The sequence below is a fragment of the Mustela erminea genome, chromosome 9 (assembly GCF_009829155.1).
Source record: "Mustela erminea isolate mMusErm1 chromosome 9, mMusErm1.Pri, whole genome shotgun sequence".
In the NCBI taxonomy this organism is placed as follows: Eukaryota; Metazoa; Chordata; class Mammalia; order Carnivora; family Mustelidae; genus Mustela; species Mustela erminea.
In genome coordinates, this window is record NC_045622.1 from 96,686,387 (window position 1) to 96,709,897 (window position 23,511).

The 23,511-nt window shown below is 45.4% G+C and overlaps 1 protein-coding gene across 1 annotated transcript; it reads left to right on the top strand.

Annotated features, from left to right (window-relative positions):
• The first annotated feature begins 215 nt into the window (after positions 1-215).
• DDB2 (damage specific DNA binding protein 2) lies at positions 216-23,492 on the top strand. Its single transcript, XM_032360162.1, has 11 exons — positions 216-384; positions 481-637; positions 1,783-1,916; positions 2,295-2,486; positions 18,300-18,445; positions 19,725-19,824; positions 19,926-20,103; positions 20,616-20,758; positions 22,407-22,571; positions 22,717-22,762; positions 23,053-23,492. Exons 2-11 carry the CDS (start codon positions 511-513, stop codon positions 23,100-23,102), a joined length of 1,281 nt encoding a protein of 426 aa, XP_032216053.1. The 5' UTR covers positions 216-384; positions 481-510; the 3' UTR covers positions 23,103-23,492.
• Positions 23,493-23,511: the final 19 nt, after the last annotated feature.

A 23,511-nucleotide genomic window follows, 5' to 3' on the forward strand; every position in this document is an offset into this window, starting at 1 on the left:
TCCATCGCGGGGGGGCGGGTAGCTTTCTACAAAGCTTTCTATCGCCAGAAACAGCCAATCCTAAAGCCCGAGAGGACCTGAACACCAATTAAAAGTCAGAGGAGGCGGAGCCGAAGCCTTGATTGGTACCTGGTCTCCTGGGGAACCGGCGGAGGCCGGGCAGCGCGGATTCTGAAGAGGCTTCAAGTTGGGTGGCCTCGCGGTGGCGGCCATCTTTATTTCTGGCAGATCAGCTGACGGGCACAAGTTGGCCCAGCACGTAGGCTCCATCCCGTTTCCCTAGGGAGCCCCCGAGCTCCTCCCCTCTCGTGCCCTGCTCTTCGCGGGAGGGGCGGGGCGTCTCCGAGAGGGGCGGGGCCGGAGCTAGAAGCCAGATTGAAAGCGGTGAGGCTGTTTGGCGGGAAGTTGGCTTATTTCCCTGGTCCCCGCCTTGTTTCTCCCCAGGGGCTTCACAGTCTTCCTTCCACGATCTCGGCATAGGGCACAGTACCCTTTCGCACGGAGGACGCGATGGCTCCTAGGAAGCGCCCAGAAACCCAGAAGACCCCCGAGGTGGCTGTGCGCCCCAAGAGCAAGAGGAGCAGAAGCCCCCGGGAGCTGGAGCCCGAGGCCAAGAAGCTCTGTGTGAAGGGCCCTGGTACTGCCTGCGCCTGCTGCTTTAATAATTCCGCCTTTTGGGGTTCTCACGCAGGAGGCTGGAGTGGGGGATGGGTGCTACTGGTTTCTCCAGGCTGTCCCAAGTTTTGGATGCCTCGGGCTGTGCATTTTTCTGCAGGTCCTTTGACATCATAGAGCTTGGGCTTAACCCCCCTCAGGTGACGGGAAGAGGCAGATGAGCTCCATTACATAAGACACAACGGACCTTCCAATTCCTTGTTTTTCCCAGGATTTTTACACACGAGGACTGCTTAAAATAACCCTACCTTGCCTGGTGGTGTGTGTGTGCTGAATTTCTATAGTCACGGTTGCTAGCTGTGTGTCCTTGGTTTCCTCTGTAAGAACCTTCAATTTCCTTCCTTAGAAAACTCAGTCTCTGAGGTTTATTGGGGCTTGAACCTGGGGCGATAAGGAGTGTGGGGGAACACAAAAGACTGGTGTAGGGGGTTGCTGCTGAAGTGCTTTTTGTCCATAAAAAGAAGGAATGGGTTGTCAAGAGACCAGATTCATAGAGACCAGGTCCTCAAATACATCTTTATCCCTATTCTGAGTGGATCTACCTCTCCAAAAGCAGCTTAGTTAATTTCCAGCCACCAGACCCTCTAGATCCGCTGGTTTCCAAAAGAGCAGATTGGACTTGGGGCCAACAACTCGTCACCTCTACATTATGTTAATGCAGGATTTAAAGATATTTTTTTCCTCAGTCACTTCTACTGTGCTCTCCTAAAACCCTTTTACTATGCATCATATGTGATTTTAAAATTGTCACCCAACCCTAGCATGAGTTTCCCAGCCCACTAGGAAGAGTTCTGCATAAACTTTATTCCTGTGTGTCTTTTCGGCTCCCTGCTCAGAAACCCTGCAAAGGGTCTGGTTTCCTATGATTTCATATTTCATTTCACTTCAAAATTACTATTTCGGAGAGTGTTTGGGGCAAGGGGCTGGATCCTTACTTTATTTCTTGTGCTGAGTGAGAGTGAGCAGACCCTGGAAAGATCTCAGGAGGTGATGGGAGAGACTGGCTATGCGGCATGAAAAAACAAGGCTTGCTTTCTGAGATTTCAGCAGGAAACTCTTGCGTGCGTGAGAAGAGAGAGGAAAATATGTGTCTGTTCTGCTTGGCAGGTTCTAGCAGAAGATTTGACTCAGGCTGCCTTTGGGCGGGGTTGGCTAGCCTGCAGGTCCCGCCACCAAGCAGCATCGTCAGGGCCCTCCACCACCATAAGCTAGGCAACGCCGTCTGGCCATCACTGCAGCAGGTGAGGTGTTTCCTGGCTGAAGTGCTCCAGGGGTTGCCTGGTACCTTTTCATTATGGGGATGTTCTAAGGTTAGATGCTGGGTTAGTTCAGCAGATTGGTCAGATCACCTCTGTGTTGGGGACTGACCTACTGGGCATTCAGCCAGGTAGAAGTCTTATGCCGTAAAGGTCTCATCTGGAATGCACTCTGCCCCCTTGCTTTCCAAGATGAGTTCATGCATGTTGCCTGCACAGAGCCAGGCGGTTAGTTTTCCTTTGGTGGCAGGACTTGACCCTAGAGCTCATCTATAGAGGAGGCAGAGATTGGCAATTTACCCAGGACTTGGGTTTTAATTCAACTTAATTCTTTTTTTTTTTTTTTTTCTTCCTCTGTGTCAGGGTCTCCAGCAGGCCTTTCTGCACTCTCTGGCTTCTTACCGGATATTCCAAAAGGCTGCCCCCTTTGACAGGAGGGCCACATCCTTGACATGGCACCCAACTCACCCCAGCACCCTGGCTGTGGGTTCCAAAGGGGGAGATATCATGCTCTGGAACTTTGGCATAAAGGACAAACCTACCTTCATTAAAGGGGTGAGCAGTTCCCTGTACCAGTCAGTAGTGCTGAAGAAGTGTTTGTGGAAGGAATGAAAAGTTATCGGGGAATGAGGAGATGATTGGGATCAGAAGGAACTGGGTATTTTCAAACGAGTAAATGGTAATGCTATTCAGATCTGCCTTGAGTGCCAGCCCTTAAAACATTAGAAGGTATAAAATATTGGTCACCCTCTTGTAAGTTATCACACAGAACAGGATCTGAGCCCCTTCTTACCTCTTGGCCTTGTCTCCTACTACTGTCTTTCCCCACTTCCTAGGCTTTGAGCCACACTAGCTATTTCTATTCCTAAAATGGGGTCTTTGAACTTGCTGTTCTCTTTGATGGGGGGGTGCTCTTTCCCATGCTTTTCTCATGGCTGGCTCCCCCTTACCACTCAGGTCTTGGCTTCATGTACTTCTTCACACAGATGTCACTGACCACTCTGTCTAAAGGAGCCTCTGCTTCACTCATTCACTCCTTCTCCCCTTACCCTGCCTCCCTCTCCCCACCCCCTGAACAATGTTTATCAGTATCCGAAATGTTTTACTTATTTGTATGTCTCTGCCCATATAAATGTCTTAGGAAAGTAAGTTCCACATTAAGAGGTACCTTGCCTTTCTGGTTCACCACCATATGCCTAGTGCCTAGAACAAGGTTTGGTCTCGAGTCACCGCTTTATATTTGTTTTTTGCTTTGTTTTTGAGATTTTATTTATATATTTGACAGAGAGAGATCACAAGCAGGCAGAGAGGCAGGCAGAGAGAGAGAGGAGGAAGCAGGCTCCTTGCTGAGCAGAGAACCCGATCCGGGGCTCCATCCCAGACCCTGAGATCATGACCTGAGCCAAAGGCAGAGGTTTAACCCACTGAGCCACCCAGGCACCGCTGCTTTATGTTTGTTGAACGAATGAGGGCCTTGAAGTGTAACTGGGAAGATGGGATATGCATACAAGGTAATTGACACTACCGATGCTAAATGCTGCAGAACGTGAGAGAAGGAAGAACCCCTTTTGAGTTAGAGAGAAGGCTCATGGGTGAGTAGGGAGTGGGGAAGAACAATCATTAGGTAAATGGAGAGAAAAAGGAAAGGCAGAGTGTGTTCGGGGCAGTTTGGCATAGCATTTTCTAGGCATGGTTAGTATTTATCATGAGTTGCTGAGGCAGGATGGTGCCTCCCCGCCACCAAAGAGAAGACCTTAGTTTGCCCAGCAGGGGGTTAACAGTGGAGGGCTGTACCGTCAAAAGTGGCTTTCTGTGTTTAGAGCAGAAGCCACAGACTCACATGCTTAAAGAAGCGAAACAGGAAAAAGAATGATAGGGGGTGGGGTCAGGGGTACACTGGAGACGTTAACGTGTAAGAATCTAGGTCCCTTGGGGCACCTGGGTGGCTCACTGGGTTAAAACCTCTGCCTTCGGCTCAGGTCATGATCCCAGGCTCCTGGGATGGAGCCCCACATCCTGCTCTCTGCTCAGCAGGGAGCTTGCTTCCCCCCTCTCTCTCTGCCTGCCTCTCTGCCTACTTGTGATCTCTGTCAAATGAATAAATAAAATCTTAAAAAAAAAAAAAAAGAATCTAAGTCTAATGATGGTATCAGATCTGATTTATTCAAATGAAGCCTGAAGTCCTAATTTTGTTTTACATGAAATGTTCTGATTTTTAAAGATGGTGATGAAATACACCAAAAATGTACTCTCTTACCCATTTTTAAGTGTGCAGTTCATCGGCCTTATGCACATTGGAGTTCTTGTGTAGCTAGTCTCCAAATCCCATCTTGCAAAAGGGAAACTCTGTACCCACTAAACACTTAACTCCCCGTTCTTCCGTCTCCCCGTCCTTGGCAACCACCATTCTACTTTCTGTCTTGAAGGTTTTGACACGCTCATGAGTATCTTGCGTAAGTGGAATCACACAATTTTTATCCTTTGGCTTATTTCACTTTGCATAATGTCCTCTAGCTTCATCTGTGTTGTAGCAGGTGTCAGAATTTCCTCTTTTAGACTGAATAATTCCCCACTTGATCCATCCATCTTGCTTCCGCATTCACCTGCTGATGGACACTTGGGTTGCTTCCACCTTTCGGCTCTTGGGAACAAGGCTGCTACGGACATGGGTATGCAAATATCTCTTCAAGTCCCCACTTTTCAGTTCTTTGGGGCATATCACCAGAAATGGAACAGAAGAGCTAGATGAGGCCAAGGGTGAACCCAGGATGACTTTTCTTAAGTGCTTCCTCAAAGCAGCCCATCAGAAAAGGCCAGGTTAGGGGCACCTGGGTGGCTCAGTGCGTTAAGCCTCTGCCTTCGGCTCAGGTCATGATCCCAGGGTCCTGGGATCGAGCCCCACATCGGGCTCTCTGCTCTGCAGGGAGCCTGCTTCCTCCTCTCTCTCTGCCTTCCTCTCTGCCTACTTGTGATCTCTGTCAGATAAATAAAGAAAAAATCTTTAAAAAAAAAAAAAAGAAAAGAAAAGAAAAGGCCAGGTTAGACAGGCTTGGGATGAGATGCGTGTTCAAGAAAACAGGTGCTTGGGGCGCCTGGGTGGCTCAGTGGGTTAAAAGCCTCTGCCTTCGGCTCAGGTCATGGTCCCAGGGTCCTGGGATCAAGCCCCGCATCGGGCTCTCTGCTCAGTAGGGAGCCTGCTTCCTCCTCTCTCTCTGCCTGCCTCTCTGCCTACTTGTGATAAAATCTTAAAAAAAAAAAAAAAAAAAAAAGAAAAGAAAAGAAAAAGAAAACAGGTGTTTAAGGCCAGAAGAAAGGCAGCCAGAGGAATGCTGTGAACAGACCTAGGCTTTCTGCCCCGCTGGTGAGACAGGTGACCACCAGAAGGGGCAGTTTTTAAGTTGAAGTCAAAACCCAGAGCTCAGACAGGAAGAGATTTTTGTTTTGTTTTCCCCTTGGAATCTAGGACATGGGAATAGACAAATTTAAGAAGTAGCCTAAGGGTGTCCTAGAGGAAAGCCTCCTGACCGAAAGGGGAATGACATCTGCTTTAAACTTGTGCCAGGCTGAGGCTGCTTTGGGTTTATACTACTCTCTAGTATAATGTGACTTTAAGTGACATTTTCTCACGCATGGCAGAGATTGGCCTGAGCATCTGAATTTTGTGACTAGCAAGAGGCTAGATGGGAGCAGAAGAAGGATATGGTAGTCTGGAGACCTCTCTGTCTTTCTTCCTAGATACTAACAGAAAGTTGATTTGAGAACAGGGACTGAAGGAGCAGCAGTGTCTCATTTTGCTACTTCTTTTTTTCCTTTTAATTTTTTATTTTTTTAAAATTTTTAAAGTAGGCTCTGTGCCCAAGGTGGGGCCTGAACTCACAACCCCAAAATCAAGAGTCACATGCTCCACTAACTGAGCCAGCCAGGTGCCCCTCATTTTGTTACTTCTTTAGTCCTCTGACCTTGGCTCTGATCTTTCCATCTTTCCAGCCCTTGGCAAGGAAACACGTGTGACATTTTCAAAATGAAGATTACTTGGTTTTATTCTTCTTGTAAAATGATCGATGCTTCTCAGAATTTCAAATAATACAGAGAAAAGCATGAAGAATAAAAATTACTTGAAATCTCCATTTGGGACCTCTTTCTCTGTGTGTATGCACTATTACACACACCCAAACCTCTACTTAGATTTTTGCGTAAATATTCTACCCTAGAATCTGTTGTATTTTACTTATTATATCAGATATTCTAGTTTAAGGTCATGTACCAGGCAACCACTAACAACATCCTATAATTCCCTTTTGTGTTTTGTAATTCCTTTGGTATCAGGCTATTGCAGACCTCGTAAACAGAGTTAGGAGTATTCCTACCTCTTGTATTTTCTGGAATTCTTTGTGTAAATTGATACTATCTCTTCCTTAAAATTTTTGTAGTGTTTTTAGGGCTGGAGTTTTCTTTGTTGGGGAGTTAACTATGTGTTCAATATCTTTCATAGCTATGGAGCATTTTAGGTCCTGTGTTTTTTGTGAATGAGCTTGGTAGTTTGTCTTTCAAGAAATTTGTCCATTTTATGGGGCGCCTGGGTGGCTCAGTGTGTTAAACCACTGCCTTCAGCTCAGGTTATGATCTCAGGGTCCTGGGATGGAGTCCCTCATCGGGCTCTCTGCTCAGCAGGGAGCCTGCTTCCCTTCCTCTCTCTCTGCCTGCCTCTCTGCCTACTTGTGATCTCTCTCTGTCAAATAAATAAATAAAATCTTTAAAAAAAAAAAAAAAGAATCCTGATGCCTACCCAAGTCAAAATGGATTCTTTCTTTAAAAAGAAAAAAAAAAAAGAAATTTGTCCATTTTACCTAAGTTGTTGAATTTAGTCACATGAATTTGTTCCTGGTATTTCCTTACTATCCTGTTAATGTCTACAGGATCTTTAGTGATACCTACCCTCACGTTCTTAATATGGGTTATTTGTGTCTTTTTTTCAGCCCCAAAGTTTCCTTATACCCCTTTGCAATCCACCCCTCCCTACCTTTGAAAATTGTTGATCTGCTTTCTAACCCTATTGGTTAATTTGCATTTTCTAGACTTTTCTATAAATGACATAGTACAATATAGACCCTTTTTTTACCCTGGCTTTCAGTCAGTATAATTGTTTGAGATTCATCTATATTTTTACATGTATCAGTTGGGTTTTCTTTTTCTTTCTCAGTAGTGTTCCATTATATCAATGTACTGCAATTTATCCATTCACCTTCAGAAGGACATTTGGATTTTTTTCCAAATAAAAATAATGCTGTTATGAACATTTATGTACAAGATTTGTATGGCTATATGTTTTCATTTTTCTTGAGTAGGTACCTAGTTGTGGAATGACTGTGTTGTAGGGTAGGTATCTTTTAAGGATTTTTTTAAATGAGAAGAAAAACTTTACATATTTGCCATTTCCAGTGATTTTCATTCTTTTGTGTGATCTAGATTTCCTTTTGGTAATATTTTCCTTCTGCCTGGAGAATTTTCTTCAACATTTCTTATAATGTGGGTTGGTTGGTGATACCATTTTTTTCTTTTGTCTTTTTTAGGGGAAAAGATATCTTTGCCAGTATAGAATTCTAGGTTCACAGGCTTTTTTTTTTTTTTAAGATTTTATTTATTTATTTGACAGAGAGATCACAAGTAGGCAGAGAGGCAGGCAGAGAGAGAGGGGGAAACAGGCTGAGCAGAGAGCTAGATTCGGGGATTGATCCCAGGACCCTGGGATCATGACCTGAGACGAAGGCAGAGGCTTTAACCCACTGAGCCACCCAGGTGCCCCAGTTCATAGGCTTTTGTTTTTGTTTTCTTGCTTTTACTACTTTGGAGATGATTTCTGATGCAAAGTCTTCTCTCATTCTTATGTTCCTCTTTACATGATTTTTTTCCTTTCTTTTTTCCTTCTGGCTGCTTTAAAAATGATTGTAATTTATCTGGTGTATTTCTCTATATATTTCTCCTCTTTGGGGTTCATTGTACCTCTTGGATCTCTGGGTTTGTCATCAAATTTGGAAAATTTGGGACACCTGGATGGCCCAGTGGGTTAAGCCTCTCCTTTGGCTTGGGTCGTGATCTCAGGGTCCTGGGATCGAGCCCCTCATAGGGCTCTCTGCTCGGCGGGGAGCCTGCTTCCCTGTCTCTCTCTGCCTGCCTCTCTGCCTATGTGTGATCTCTCTCTGTCTGTGTCAAATAATTAAATAAAATCTTTTTTAAAAATTTGGAGAATTTTAGGTCATAATTTATTCAAATAGTTTTTCTCCCCCCACTTTTATTTTCTGGGATTCCAGTTATGTATATGTTAGGCTACTAGGTATTGTCCGTCCTACAGGTCATTGATAAACTGTTCATTTTTTAATACCCCCATTTTATTTTGCATAGATTCTATTGCTGTCTTACATATTTTCGATCTTCTGCATTATCTAATCTGTATTAGATATATTTTTTCCAGATGTTGTATATCATCTCTAGAAGTTTGATTTGGGCCTTCTTAAATATATTCTATTTCTTTTTTCATGTTCACTAATTCCTCTACTCTCTTGACCATAAGAGTACATTCGTGATAGTGGTTTTAATGTTTTTGCTAATTCTATCATCTGTGTCACTTCTGAGGGTGTTTCATGCTTCTTTGCATGCCTGGTAATTTCTCACTGGATGCCAGACATTGTGAATGGTACATGGTGGGATATTGGATTGTGTTGTATGCTTTTAAGTAGTGTTGGGCTTTGTTCTGGGATGCAGTTACTTCTAAGCAGTTTGATATCTTCCAGGCTTGCTTTTAAGCTTTGTTAATCCAGTTACTATATTAGTTTACTATTGCCTCTATAGCAAATTACCACAGGCTTGGTGTCTTAAAAGAACACAGTTTTATTTCTTACAGTTCTGGAGATCTGGAGGTCAGAAGTCTGAAATCATTTTTTCTGGATTTAAGGTCAAGGTGTTGGCAGGGCTAGTTCTTTCTCAAGGTTCCGAGGGGAGAATCTGTTTCCTTGTATGTTTCAGCCTCTTGTGACCGTCTGAATTGCTGGGCAATGGCTGCTTCTTCTGTCTTCAAAGTACATCACCCTGATTTTTTTGCTTCTGTCCTCCATTACTTTCTCTTCTGCCTCTGACTCCTCCTGGGTACCTCTTATAAAGACCATTTTGAGTTGGATTATATCTGTCCCACCCAGATAATAATCCAAGGTAAACTTCCCATCTCAAGACCCGTAACCACATGTAAGGTCCCTTTTGTCATCTAGTGTATTTATTGTTCACAGGGTCCATGGCTTAGCACATGGACATCTTGGAGACCCCAGTGAGCATGGTTATACCCCAATGGTCATGGGTTTAAGGCAGCCCATAGATATAATCTGTTTTCACCCTGAAGCAATACCCTTGCGAGGACTCAATTTTTTAAAAAAGATTTTATTTATTTATTTGACAGAGAGAGAGAAAGATCACAAGTAGGCAGAGAGGCAGGTAGACGGGAAGGGAGAAGCAGGCTTCCTGCTGAGCAGAGAGCCAATGCGGGGCTCGATCCCAGAACCTTGAGATCATGACCCGAGTGGAAGACAGAGGCTTAACCCACTGAGCCACCCAGGCACCCCAGGACTCGATGTTTTGCATATCAAGTCTTCCCTTTCCTGACCTTGAGAATACAGACTGTTCTGAGGATTTCTCCCCTACCGATGTATGATGTTTCTCTCCGCCTCCTCCTCCAGACTTGGGTAGTTTCCTCAGATACACGGATACATTTAATACTCCCCCAAAGACTTGAAGGGACCCTTGTGAAACTCTCCAGAATGCTCCTTCTGTGTGTGTCTCTCCTCCCCAGATTTTTCCCACTAATTCTTGCTCTGTTGGCTTTCCTAAAATTCTGTCTCCTCAGCTCCGTGAGACTGCTGGGCCGTGTGGTTCCTCCCTGTCTTGCTTCCTGAAGACGCTCTCCAAACAGTCACGCTGGGGCAGTTGCAGGGCGCTCTTCCTTCTTTCCCTCCTGTCTTGTGCCGTCTGTTGTCCAATGTCTGAGAACCTCGTTCATGTATCGTGTCCATTTTTTTGGTGGTTTAATGCAGGAGGATAGGACATCGTTGGAAGCAAAAATCCACACTTACTAATTTTAACAGTTTATCTGAAGATTTAAAATTTTTCACAATCTTGTCCTCTACAAATAAGGAGAGTTTGGTTTCTCTCTTTACTGTTCTTATGCTTCTTTTTTGCCGTATTCCATTGGCAAGACCTCTAGCACGTTGTTGGTATTAAATATAGCAGACATGCTTGTCTTGTTCTTGATCATAGAAGGCTTTTCTATTTGATCATTAAGTATGATTTCTTCTTATTATTGTGATAAAATACACCTAACATACGATGTACCATTTTAACCATTTTTAAGGGTTTTTGTTGTAGTTTAGTGATCTCTACACTCAACATGGGGCTCGAACTCACAGCCCTGAGATCAGCAGTTGCATGTTCTTCCAACTAAGCCAGCCAGGCATCCCCGCATTTTAGCCATTTTAAGTGCACAATTAAGCACACTGTACCACTATCACGACCAACTGTTTGCAAAACTTTTTCATTTCCCAAAATAAAACTCTGTACCCATTAAACAATGACTTTCTATTACCCTCCTCTAGATCCACTAATCTGCCTTCTGTCTCTATAAAGTCGACTATTCTAGGTACCTCGTATAAATGGAATCACATGATATTTGCCCTTTTGGGTCTGGCTTCTTTGATTTAGCGTAATGTTTTCAATTTTCATCCACGCTGTAACTTGCATAATCACTTCATTCCTTTTTATAACTGAATAATGGGCAGTCATATGGATATGCCACATTTTATTTATCCATTCATCTGCTGATGGACGTTTGGGCTGTTTCCACCTTTTGCTCTTATGAATACAACGGCTGTGAATGTTCATGTACAAGTTTTTGCTTGAACACCTGTTTTCACTTCTCTTACGTACACACAGAGGAGCATGTTTGTGTGTTAAAACTTGCCTGTTTTTGAATATCCTCTATCAGACTATGGAAGTTCCCCCTTTTACTTCTAAATAAAGGAAGGTACCAGAAGTTCTTGGCATGAATAATAATCGAATTTCATCAAATATTTTTTTGTATCTCTTGAGATCAGCATATGATTTTTCCCCCTTTATTCTGCTAATGTGATGTTACACTGATTAATTTTTTTAAATTTTTATTTATTTGAGATAGAGCTCGAATGGTGGAGAGGGGCACAGGGAGAGGGAGAAGCAGGCTCCACGCTGAGCAGGGAGCCCTAGGCTGGGCTCCATCCCAGGACCTTGGGATCATGATCTGAGCCAAAGACACTTAACCAACTGAACCACCCACACACCCCTACACGAAGTGATTTTTTATGTTTACTTTAGTTTTATATTCAAATTTTTTATTTAAATTTTCTTCTCCCACCACTTTTTTTTTAACCTTTCCAATTATATCTCTAGCAGGTAATACTGCTTCTTAAAAATTGTGGTAAAAGCACATAACATTTATCACTGAACCATTTTTTTTTTTTAAGATTTTATTTATTTATCAGAGAGAGAGGGCGAGAGAGAAAGAACAGGCAGACAGAATGGCAGGCAGAGGCAGAAGGAGAAGCAGGCTCCCTGCGGAGCAAGGAGCCCGATGCGGGACTCGATCCCAGGGTGCTGGGATCATGACCTGAGCCGAAGGCAGCTGCTTAACCAACTGAGCCACCCAGGCGTCCCTCACTGAACCATTTTTAAGTGTATGGTACTGTTAACTATATTCATGTTATTGTGTAGCAGAACTGTAGAACTTCTTCATCGTGTAAAACTGAAACGCTGCACCCACTGAATAAGTTCCGCATTTTCCCCTTCCCTCAGGCCTTGGCAACCACAATTACACTTTCTGTTTCTATGAGTCTGAACCACTTTGGATATCCCTAAGTTTTGATGGTCTTATTGTGGTTACCCAAAAGCATGTTCTTATAGGAAATACACAGTAGTGTGTTTGAGGACCATGGGACATCATGTTGGCAATTTATTTTCAATGATACCAAAAAAGTAGGTGTTTTTTTTTCCCCAGAAAAGCACTTCTTTGTGCAATTTTTGCAACTTTTCAACTAAGTTTTTTAAACAAAGTTTAAAAAAAAAAAGGACTGATATTATTTCTTCCTTAAATGTTTAGTACATTCAGGGACGCCGGGTGGCTCAGGTGGTTGAGCAGCTGCCTTTAGCTCAGGTCATGATCCCAGCGCCCTGGGATCGAGTCCCATATCGGGCTCCTTGCTCGGCAGGGAGCCTGCTTCTCCCTCTGCCTCTGCCTGCCTCTCTGTCTGCCTGTGCTCACTCGCTCTCTCCCCCTCTATCTCTGACAAATAAATAAATAAAATCTTTAAAAAAAAAATGTTTAGTACATTCAGCAATGAAGCTATCAGGGTCTGGAATTTACTTTGCAAGAAAGTTTTTAGTTGTCACTGCAATGTCTTCTTTTTTTAAAAATATTTTATTTATTTATTTGACAGAGAGAGATCATAAGTAGGCAGAGAGGCAGGCAGAGAGAGAGGGGGGAAAGCAGGCTCCCTGCTGAGCAGAGACCCCCCCCCCCACCACCACCATGCAGGGCTTGATCCCAAGACCCTGAGATCATAACCTGAGCTGAAGGCAGAGGCTTAACCCACTGAGCCACCCAGGCACCCCCCACAATGTCTTTAATAGGTCTCAGACCATTCTGATTTTCTCTTTCATGTTCTGTCAGTTTGGCAGGTTTGCATTTTTCTAATGAATTTGTCCATTTCATCTAAGTTTTAATATTTATTGGCATCAGATTAGTTATATCCTCTTATAATTGTTTAAAATGTCTAGGATTTTTATTGATGTCCCTTTTTTGATCTGTTACATTGGTTATTGGTGACTTCTGTTTGATCGGTCTCAACAGAGGATTATCAATTTTATTAGTCTTGCGTTAAACTGACTTTTTTTTTTCTTTTTAAAGTAGGCTCCATGCCCAGTGTGGGGCTTGAACTCACAGCCCTGAGATCAAGAGTTGCATGCTCTTGCATGCTAGCCAGGCACCCCCAACTTTTGTTGGTTAATTCTCTCACAGTATATTTGTTGTCTGTTTCATTAATTTCTGTTCTTTTTTTTCTCCTTTTTTTTTTTTTTTGAGATTTTACTTATTTATTTTGGAGAGGGAGAGTGAGAGAGCGCGCAGGGGGAGCAGAGGGAGAGGGACAAGCAGACTCCACGCTGAGCACAGAGCCTGACGTGGAGCTCAATCCCATGACCCTGAGATCATGACCCTAGACGAAATCTAGAGTTAGATGCTTACCTGACTGAGCCACGCAGGCAGCCCTCTCCTACTTTCTTTTCCTGTTACTTTCACAACTTCTTGAGATGGATGTTTTGAGGCATTGATTTTTAGCCTTCTTTTATTATGGATGCTTCTAGGAATATTTGTATACAAATTTTCATGTGAACATACATATTCATTTCTCTTGGGTATATGTGTAGGAGCAGAATTGCTGGGACATACGGTAATTCTGAGTTTTTGAGGAACTGTCAAACCATTTTCCGCAGTGACTACTCCATTTCACATTCCCATCAGCAATGTAGGAGGGCTCCAACTTCTCCATATCCTAAACAACACTTTTCCAGCTTTATTGAGATACAATTGACAAATAAAAATTGCACATATTTAAAGCATATAGGGTGAATTTTAACATGGGTACATTGCAAATGATTACCACAGTTGAGGCACCTGGGTGGCTCAGTGGGTTAAGCCTCTGCCTTCCGCTCAAGTCACAATCCCAGGGTTCTGGGATTAAGCCCTCCATCGGGCTCTCTGCTCAGCGGGGAGCCTGCTTCCCCCTCCCTCTGCCTGCGTCTCTGCCTACTTGTGATTTCTCTCTGTCAAATAAATAAATAAAATCTTTAAAAAAATGATTACCACAGTCAAGCTAGTTAATATTCATCACTTCACATATTACCTTGTGTGTCTGTCTGAGAACACTTAAGATCAACTCTTAGTAAATTTCACACACACAACACAGTATTATTAACTATGTCACCACGCTGTACATTAGGTCTCTGGAACTTATTCACCCTGCAAGATTGACACTTTGTACCCTTTGACCTAAGTCTCCCCATCTCCTCCATCCCCAAGTCCCTGGCAACCACCATTCTACTCTGAGCTTTTATGAATTCCACATATGTAGACCCACATATAATTGAGATCGTGTAGTGTCTGTGTCTGATTTATTTCACTTAGCGAAACTTCCCCCTCGTCGTCACAAATGGCAGGATTCCCTTCTCTTTGAGGGCTCCATGATACTCCATCATACATACCACATTTTCTTTATCCCTTCATCTATCAGCAGACACTGAGGTGGTTTCCTTTCCTGGGCTATTGTGAGTAGCTATAGTGAACACAGGAAGGAAGATAACACGGTGAGAAGCTCGTTTCATTTCCTTGAACTCTATACCCACAAGTGAGACTCATGGACCATATGGTGTATTTTCTGAGGAACCTCCATACTGTTTTCCACAGGGCGCCATCCAATTTACATTCCCATCAACCTAGTTCAAGAGTACCTTTTTCTCCACAACCTCGCTAACACCTCTTATCTTTTGTTGTTTCCATAATAGCCATTCTAACAAGCATAAAGTGATAGCATTGTGGTTTTGATTTGCATTTCCCTGATGTCAGGATTAGTGATGTTGACTGCCTTTTCATATACCTGTTGGCCGTTTGTGTGTCTTCTTCGAGAAATGTTGATTGAGGTCCTTTGACCAGTTTTTAATGAGGTTATTTGGGGGTTTTTTGTTTGTTTATTTGTTTTTTGCTACTGAGTTCCTCATATATTTTTGATATTAACTTCTTATTAGATCTAGTTTGCAAGTATTTTCTCCCCTTTCAGGGATTATCTTGTCACTGTCCATCTTTTTTATCATTGCCCTCAGACGGGTGTGAAATATTATCTAGTGGTGACTAACAGTGCTTAGCATCTTGCTCATGTGCTCCTGGCCATTTGCATGTCTTTAAAAAAATGTCTGTTTAAATCCTTCATCCATTTTTCGAGAGGGTTGGTGGGGAGGCACAAGTAGGGGAAGGGCAGAAAAACAGGGAGAAACAGATTCCCTGATGAGCAATGGAACCCAATGCAGGGCTCAATCCCAAGACCCGGGGATCGTGACCTGAGCCGAAGGCAGACACTTAACCAACTGAGCCACCCAGGCGCCCCAGGTCTATTTTTTTTTTTTAAAATAAATTAATCACAAGCCTGTATCTAATAACTCTAATATCTGGATCTCCTGTGTCTTTCAAATGTTTTTTCCTTAGTTTTTGGTTATTTGGCCTTATCTTCTGATATGCTGGGTGATTTTAGATTCAATGCCAAATATTGCATATGAAAACTTATAGAGATAATTTGAAGTTTTGAGTGGTGATATTCCTCCAGAGACTTTTTTTTTTTTTCTTTCTGACAGGCGGGTAGGATGGAACCAGATCATCTTCATCCAATGAGATTGAAATTATTTGAATCTGGGGGCGCCTGGGGGGCTCAGTCAGTTAAGTGTCTGTCTTCGGCTCAGGTCATGATCCTGGGTCCTGGGATCCAGCCCCACATCTGGTTCCCTGCTCAATGGGAAGCCTGCTTCTCCCTCTCCCACTACCTCTGCTTGTGTTCCCTCTCTCTTGCTCTCTGACAAATAAATGAATAAAATCTTTAAAAAAAGAAAGAAAAATGATTTAAATCTGGACTTTTTAGCCTTTGTGGGCCTTAGTTCCAGTTTGCTCTTATTTCTAGAATGTCAGGGATCCTAACTAAAAGCTGGATTTTTTCCCCCAGACCTCTCCTCTTGCCCTGCCAGACTGGCAAAAACCTCAGCCCAGCCTCTCAGCCTTAGAGCCACGTACCGCTTTCCATTCAGCTTCTCTGCAGTTTGCTCCCTCTGCTTCCCAACCACATCTTTCTGGGCTGCATAGGCTTCAAGGGGAAAGGTGGCATCCAAAGTCAGGCCTACCTGCTGCTTCTCCTCTCTCTAGGATGTCAGTCTTCAAATCCCTGATGCCTTCATAGCGCTCATTGACTTCAAAAGCTTCTCTTCAGAGATACTGATTTTGTTTCCCTTTTCTAGTTCTCAACAGAAGCTGATGAGCTAGCCATCATCTCTGGTATTGGAAGTTTCCAGTGTATTTGGTTATCATACTTTGCCCTCGTTTTGTTCTTCCTTCTCAATGAAAGAGTTGGTCGTAACCACTTAAGTCAGCCCTTACTAGAAAGAACACACATGTATTTTAGCTTAAAATGTTTATGTATGTTTTTACTACTGATGCTCTGACATAGGACCCGTCCTTTTCTGGGCATCATGGTCTACTGATGAGGGCTCACCTGGTTTTACAGAAATCACCCCCATAATGTATTTTTTATAGGGTCTAGTTTCCCTTTCCCTAAAAGTGGGGACAAATTTTATTTTTTTTTAAGATTTTTTTATTGGGGGTGCCTGGGTGGCTCAGAGGGTTAAGCTTCTGCCTTCGGCTCAGGTCATGATCCCAGGGTCCTGGGATAAAGTCCCACATCAGGCTTTCTGCTCAGCAGGGAGCCTGCTTCCCCCCCACCCCCCGCCTGCCTCTGCCTACTTGTGATCTCTCTCTCTCTGTCAAATAAATAAATAAAAGCTTAAAAAAAAGAGATTTATTTATTGGGGCACCTAGGGACTCAGATGGTTAAGCATCTGCCTTTGGCTCAGGTCATAATCTCCAGTTCCTGGGATCAAACCCTGCATCAGGCTCCCTCCTCAGTGGGGAGTCTTGCTTCTCCCTCTCCTTCTGTGTCTCCCCTCACTTAAAAAAAAAAAAAATCTTTTAAGATTTTATTTATCCATTTGAGAGAGACAGAGAGACAGAGTATACGAGTGGGATAGAGAGAGAGAATTCCAAGCAGACTCCCCACTGATCACAGAGCCCATCACAGGGCTCAATCCCACAACCCATGAGATCATGACCTGAGCCGAAATCAAGAGCCAGATGCTTAACTGACTGAGCCACCCAAGGGCCCCGTGAAGACACAATTTAAAGGCAGTTGTGAAGCAATCTGATTGTAGATTCTTCTTCAAGTTTTATTATTTCCCATGCTACATGTTTATAAGTATCGCAGCCATGCTTAATTTGACAACTATCATTTTTAACAAACTCATTTTTCATCTGGTTTTTCCAAAGTATTCAACATGACTCTCGTAGAAATAACAGCATTCTTCCTTTTTGCACGTAGTTCTTCTGTTTAATTAACTTAACATGTTTAAATATTTCACTGAAATGTTTAAAGTTTATCATTTTTATGAAATGGTTAATAAATGACATGTAATTAAGTTACATGTTTAATTAAATTATGTAATTACAACAAAAAGTACAACGGGCATATACGGGTTTAAGAACAGACACCACGAAGCCCGGATGAGCACAAGACTCAGCTGTTGGGAGCAGAAGATGATCCCAGCAGCAAGGGTTGGGCGGACGACAGGCACTGGTTAGACTGCTTTGGACAGGGACGGAACGTGACAGTGAGCATGCTGAGTGAGCTAAGTGGGCGCTGGGTCAGAGGCCTTGGGGAGTCTGGGAGTCTGGGAGAGCAGCAGCAGAAGAGCTGGAGACATTGCTGACGTTATCATGATCATTTTCATCACCAATGTCGGGGATGTCTGGAAAAATTAGGGAGGAACTCAGATCTGACTCCTGCCCTCCTAATCCAGGCCCTGTACAGAGCTGGGGCTCTTCTAAAGAGCTCTGGGCAATAGTAAGTAAGCTGTGGTGCGTCCACGTCTCGGAACGGCCAGCAGGAGAACGTGATGGGTGAGCGATGGGTACACACAGCAACCTGGCCGCGTCTCGGGGGCGCCATGCTGAGTCAGATGAAGGGAACCAGTCGCAAAAGGATGCAAACTGTGGGAGTCACTTCTAGAACGTTCCGTTCAAGGCAAAGCCATAGCATAATGATGGAGAGCAGAGCCACGGTGGCCAGGCTGTTACAGGTGGGGCAGGGGTGTGACCATGCCGGGAGGGCACAAGTAAGTTTTTTGAGGGGATAGAACTGTTCTGTGTCCCAATTTGGGTGGAAGTTTTCAGATCTCTGTGTTTAAATTCATAGAATTATATTCTGAAAACAACCAAATGTACCGTAGGTTAGATTTTTTTTTTTAACAATTTACTTAAAACTAAAATCTTAAGTAAGAAAAGAGCGTCTTGGAGCACATCACCGTGTCCAGACCCTTCGGCTGGCCTGGCCGTACCTGCTGCCCGCCTGGCTCTCTGGTCTGCAGAGCCCGTGCACCCAGGCCTCATCCTCCACCTGGGCCGACGTCACTCACTGGTTTTTCTCTTCCTTGTGTTAGATTGGAGCTGGAGGGAGCATCACTGGGCTGAAGTTTAACCCTCTTGATACCAACCAGTTTTTCACCTCCTCAATGGAGGGAACAACTAGGCTGCAAGACTTTAAAGGCAACACTGTCCGAGTTTTTGCCAGCTCAGACACCTGCAAGTGAGTAGCCTCACTAGGAGGGTAAGGGCGTCTGGGCTCTCGGCGTAGTTCTGATGAGAGCACCCAGGTCTCGTGTGTGTTCCCCATGCCTGGCACAGGGGAGACCTGCAGGGGGGAAGCCACATCCCACCCTTCCCACTGAGACTTTCCATAGTTGCTCTTCCTGCTTTCCGGGTGCGTTACTGTTTCAGTGAGGGGTTCTAGAACCTCCCTCTTCCCAGCAAGGGAAGGGCTTTGGCTCTTCTGTAAAGCATTCCTGTATTAGACTAGATCTTGATTCTCACTAGTTCACATGGCAATGGCCGGGAAGCCACTTAAAGGTTGGAGCACGAACTAAGAATTTAAGATTTCATTCCTGTCATGTCACTGGGGTGTAATGATGCAACCAGTTCCTTGAGGGAAGCTGAAAGGGATACAGTCATGTCCGCAGAGCCCAGGGGATGCCCCAAGAGCAAGTGACTAGAGAAATGACAAAATGCTTGTCACTTGGATTCCTAGCAAAGACATGACTCTTACTGTTCTCTAAAGAGTCCAGGGTGTGTGTGAGGGGGTCTAATGGCACTGGCCACTATCCTGGGTGGCCCCACACAGGTCAGGGCAGAGACGGGTAGACTCTGCTCCACATGATTCTTCCACGAGAAACCCTCCCTCTGAAAGACATTTGTAGGTTTGTGGGCACTGTAGCAAGGATTTGAGTGTTTGAGAGAAAAGAATATAAACCTGAGCTCTCCTGGCCAGGTTTTAGGATCCCTGAAGCAATCCCAACCCAATGCCTTCATCCTCAAGTAGTCAGAGAGACGAAAGAGCAGGACAGAGCTTCGAGGTTGTGTGTGCTTTTTTTCCCTAAGTGCTCAGAAGGGGGCAGAAGTTCCTTTCTCACCAGCCCTGCGGAAGAGAGCTGGGCAGTGCGTTTGGTTTGTCATTTCCTTTGGCCCAAAGGGTAGAGAAGGGAGAAGCAATAAACAAGTCCCCCTCAGAACCCAGGGCTCTAGGGGGAGGCTAGCCTGGGGACTTGCCTTATGGCTCTGAGCTGTGGCTGCTTCAAGGACTCTTACTGGCTGAGTCACTGGACACATTTCGGAGCCCCGTCACCCCATCCCCTCTGATGGCTGGTAAACAAGTCTGAGGGCTCCTTTCTGGGAGTCTGTGGCGAGACCGTTATTCCTTCAACGAATCCTGGTGGGACAGCTGTGGTACATTAGACGCCAGAGCTACAACAGTGACAGAAGGGACCTTGCCTCTGTCCCCAGCAATCTTACAGCACAGTTTCTCCCTCCAGCGTCTGGTTTTGCAGCCTGGATGTGTCTGCCAGAAGCCGAATGGTGGTCACGGGAGACAATGTGGGGCACGTGATCCTGCTGAACATGGACGGCAGGGAGGTGCGTTCTCTGGAGCCCAGGTCCTCCCGTTCTCTCCCTTACCCCCTGCCCCCATCCCTGGGCCTCCCTGCGCCCCATCTGAACCGAGCCCTTCTCTGCAGCTTTGGAATCTGAGAATGCACAAAAAGAAAGTGACCCACGTGGCCCTGAATCCATGCTGTGATTGGTTCCTGGCCACAGCCTCCGTAGACCAAACAGTGAAAATCTGGGACCTGCGCCAGGTTAGAGGGAAATCCAGCTTCCTCCACTCACTGCCGCATAGCCATCCTGTCAACGCAGGTGTGATATACTAGACTTCATCCTTCCTGCAGACTCTGCCTGTCCAACCGCTTCTGGGTTTTTTTTTTTTTTTCCCCTCGACGCTTAGGAGCTGCTAGGTTAAACCTCTACCCTGAGAACATCAGCCAAGTAGATGTCTTGGAAACTTTGAGTCTAGCTGCCTCCAACAGCTGCTAAGTTTCTAGAATTTAAAAAAAATTTTTTTTATTTTTGTTTTTTAGAGAGAGTACAAGCAGGGGAGGAGCAAAGGGAGAGGGGCAAGCAGACTCCCCACCGAGCGAGGGCTCTGAAATTACTAACCTGAGCCCAGGCGTCGGCAGCTTAACCCACTGAGCCACCCAGGTGCCCCAAGTTTCTAGAATGTTTTTGTTCACAGTCCAGAGTCACCTCTTCCCTTCCACCTCTGTCTAGAGTGGAGTGGGAGAGAGGGTAGCCCTGCAGGAGAAGGTCTGTGACAGCCAGGATAACAAGGGCCTGGGGTTCCTTCATCTCCGGGGCTTTTCACTTGCCAGCTTGTTTCAGTCCTGATGGAGCCCAGCTCCTGACCACTGACCAGAAGAGTGAGCTCCGGGTTTACTCAGCCTCCCAGTGGGACTGCCCCCCGAGCCTGATCCCACACCCTCACCGCCACTTCCAGCACCTGACGCCCATCAAGGTAAGTGATGGAGGCAGGGAGCTGTGATCACGGGGATGGACCAGGTCTGCCCCAAGTAGGGAGAGGCCAGATCCCAAATCCCTAATCCCAGATCTCATCCTGCACCCACAGGAAGCCACCTCCTCTCCCGGTGCTCTCTGCAACTTCTGTCCCCCTGCTGCAATCCCATTGTGCTGGGTTTTCTTTGTCTCCCATAAACTCTTTTCCTGGATTGTTCAGCTCAGCCCACCTCCCTGCTCTTTTGCCGTCACCTCCAGTTACTTGCGTGTGCTGCTGGCCCCCGAAGCTGACCTCAGCCCCCAAGGCTGACAGTCTTTAAGTCTTCGGATTCCTTCCTGCCCATACCCCAGGCAGCTTCAACTCTGGTGGTTCCTCTGCTCTCCTGGTTTCTGTTCTTTTTCTAACAGTGCAGTCCCTCTCTAGACCTCCAGGTTTCATGCCTGGACTTCTTTTGTTAACATAGCATGGGGTGGGGTGGGAGGCACCAGCTTCAGGTAGGCCAGCAGCCCTGGTTAGAGACCTTGGGTAAGCTGCTTGACTTTTGGATCTCGGTTTCCTCCTCTCTAAAAAGTGAGTATCAGTATCTGATGGACAGGGTTGTTGGGAGAATCCATATGCTTACAGCACATGTCTAGTGCCTGGAAAGTACAACGTCAGCAGTGATCATTTGATATTAAAGTGTCTCCCCATACCTCAGCTCAAATCCAAGCTCTTAAGAACAAGCGTTCTTCACTGGTTGGTTCTTACTGATCCATGTGTCACCTCCCACTTTGTATCCAGCCAGGACAATTTCCAGCTTCCCAAGTGGGACTTGTGACTTATTTCCAAGCCATGGCATGTGCTACTCTGTCCTTCCTGCTAACCATGGCTTTACGCCTCCAATGCTTCCTTGTTATTTCTTTTTCTTTTTTTTTTTTTAAGATTTTATTTATTTGTCAGAGAGAGAGAGAGAGAGAGTGCGAGCACTGGCAGACGGCGGCGGAGGGAGAAGCAGGCTCCCTGCCGAGCAAGGAGCCCGATGCGGGACTCGATCCCAGGACACTGGGATCATGACCTGAGCCGAAGGCAGCCGCCCAACCAACTGAGCCACCCAGGCGTCCCTTCCTTGTGATTTCTTAAGAAAACCCCATCTGATTCTGTCATTCCGACTAACTGCCGGATTTGTTTTGAGTAGAGTCAGCTGGGGAACATAGGTTTCCTTCCCTTTCTTGGCCACTAGCCATTTTCTGCTCAACTCTTCCATCATTTGTGTTGATGCAGGAGGGACAGCGGTGGGATTCCTTCAGAACTTATGTCCTATGTGGTGTTGGTTACCGGAGACTTTTTGTTTGGTTGGAGGCTTACCTCTTTGGTTAACGTCTGGGTCAAGCTGATGTTAAAACATTTATTGGTTGGTATGATCTCAGGAAACAGGAGAGAGAAGGCCTGAAGGTGTCCCAAGGTCCAGAGAGAGGCCAGTTTGAGTTAAAAATTTGGGAGGGTGGATGCACATGCACTTGAAAGCTGTTCTTGTAGTTTCGTGTGGGTCTTATCTCCATTATTAAATTGCTGGCAAGTGTATTAACAGTTGAGAGTGACAAAGAATACTTCTGATGTCCCTCTTGATCATACCCTGCATTTACTCTCATGACAACTCTCCATCTCTTAGGCAACCTGGCATCCTCGGTACAACCTCGTTGTCGTGGGCCGATACCCAGATCCTAATTTCAAAAGCTGTACCCCCCACGAATTAAGGACAATCGATGTGTTTGATGGAAACTCAGGGAAGATGATGTTTCAGCTCTATGACCCAGAATCTTCTGGTATCATTTCGGTGAGGTTTGGGCCCTCAAATATTGAGGGGAGGACCCAGGGCTCCAACCTACCTTAACTGACCAAAAATGACCAGAAATTAATTCTCATGTGTCCTTCTCCTAACACCTCACCTCCTCCTGATGCTTATGCCCTTGTCTCCACAGCTCAATGAGTTCAATCCCATGGGGGACACGTTGGCCTCTGTGATGGGTGAGTGAAGCAGGTTGTATCTCAGATTGGCCAAGCCCTACCCTGCTCCCCCAAGTTGAGTGCAGGCCCCCCTCAGCTTAACCAGCCACCCCAGTAAAGACTTCCAGGAGACAGCAGACTCTTTGGCCTAGGCCCTCCATGCCTCATGCTTTGACTTGGTCATGACAATGCCTGGCTGTTGTCCGGTTTCCTGGTATTTCCCGACCAAGTCCTAGGTGCCCTGAGCTAGCCCCAAGTTCTCAGAGATGGATCATGGAAGGTGCAAGTCAGACTGGTCTCACTCCTCCTAGGTTATCACATTCTCATTTGGAGCCAGGAGGAAGCTGGGATGCGGCCATGAGACCCATTAATGAAGGTGTGGACCAAGCCAGAGCTTGGAACCACCTGAGAACTCATCCTGTGTGAAGAGGCGGCTGTGTGTTAAAGGGCCAAAGGTATCCAAGTCTTAGGGTTGGAGCAGGGACACTGTGGCATGGGATGCTGTGGGACTGGGACACTGGCATGTTAACTGCTTTGGACTTAGCTCCAGAAACTTCTCCGGGGTTAGTACCCCAGGTGCTCCAAGGGTCTCTGCTATATCCAGCCTGGAGCCAAGCTTCTCCTGGGGCCAAGGGACTTCTCTGTTCTTTGACGTGCAGTGACAGAGGGATCAGGTAGTGGTCCTCGGTTTGTGCTCACGATTGGCGTGGCTAATAAAACCATACCCAACTGAGCTTCTGAGTGGATCTTCCAGCACTGACCTGGCCGAA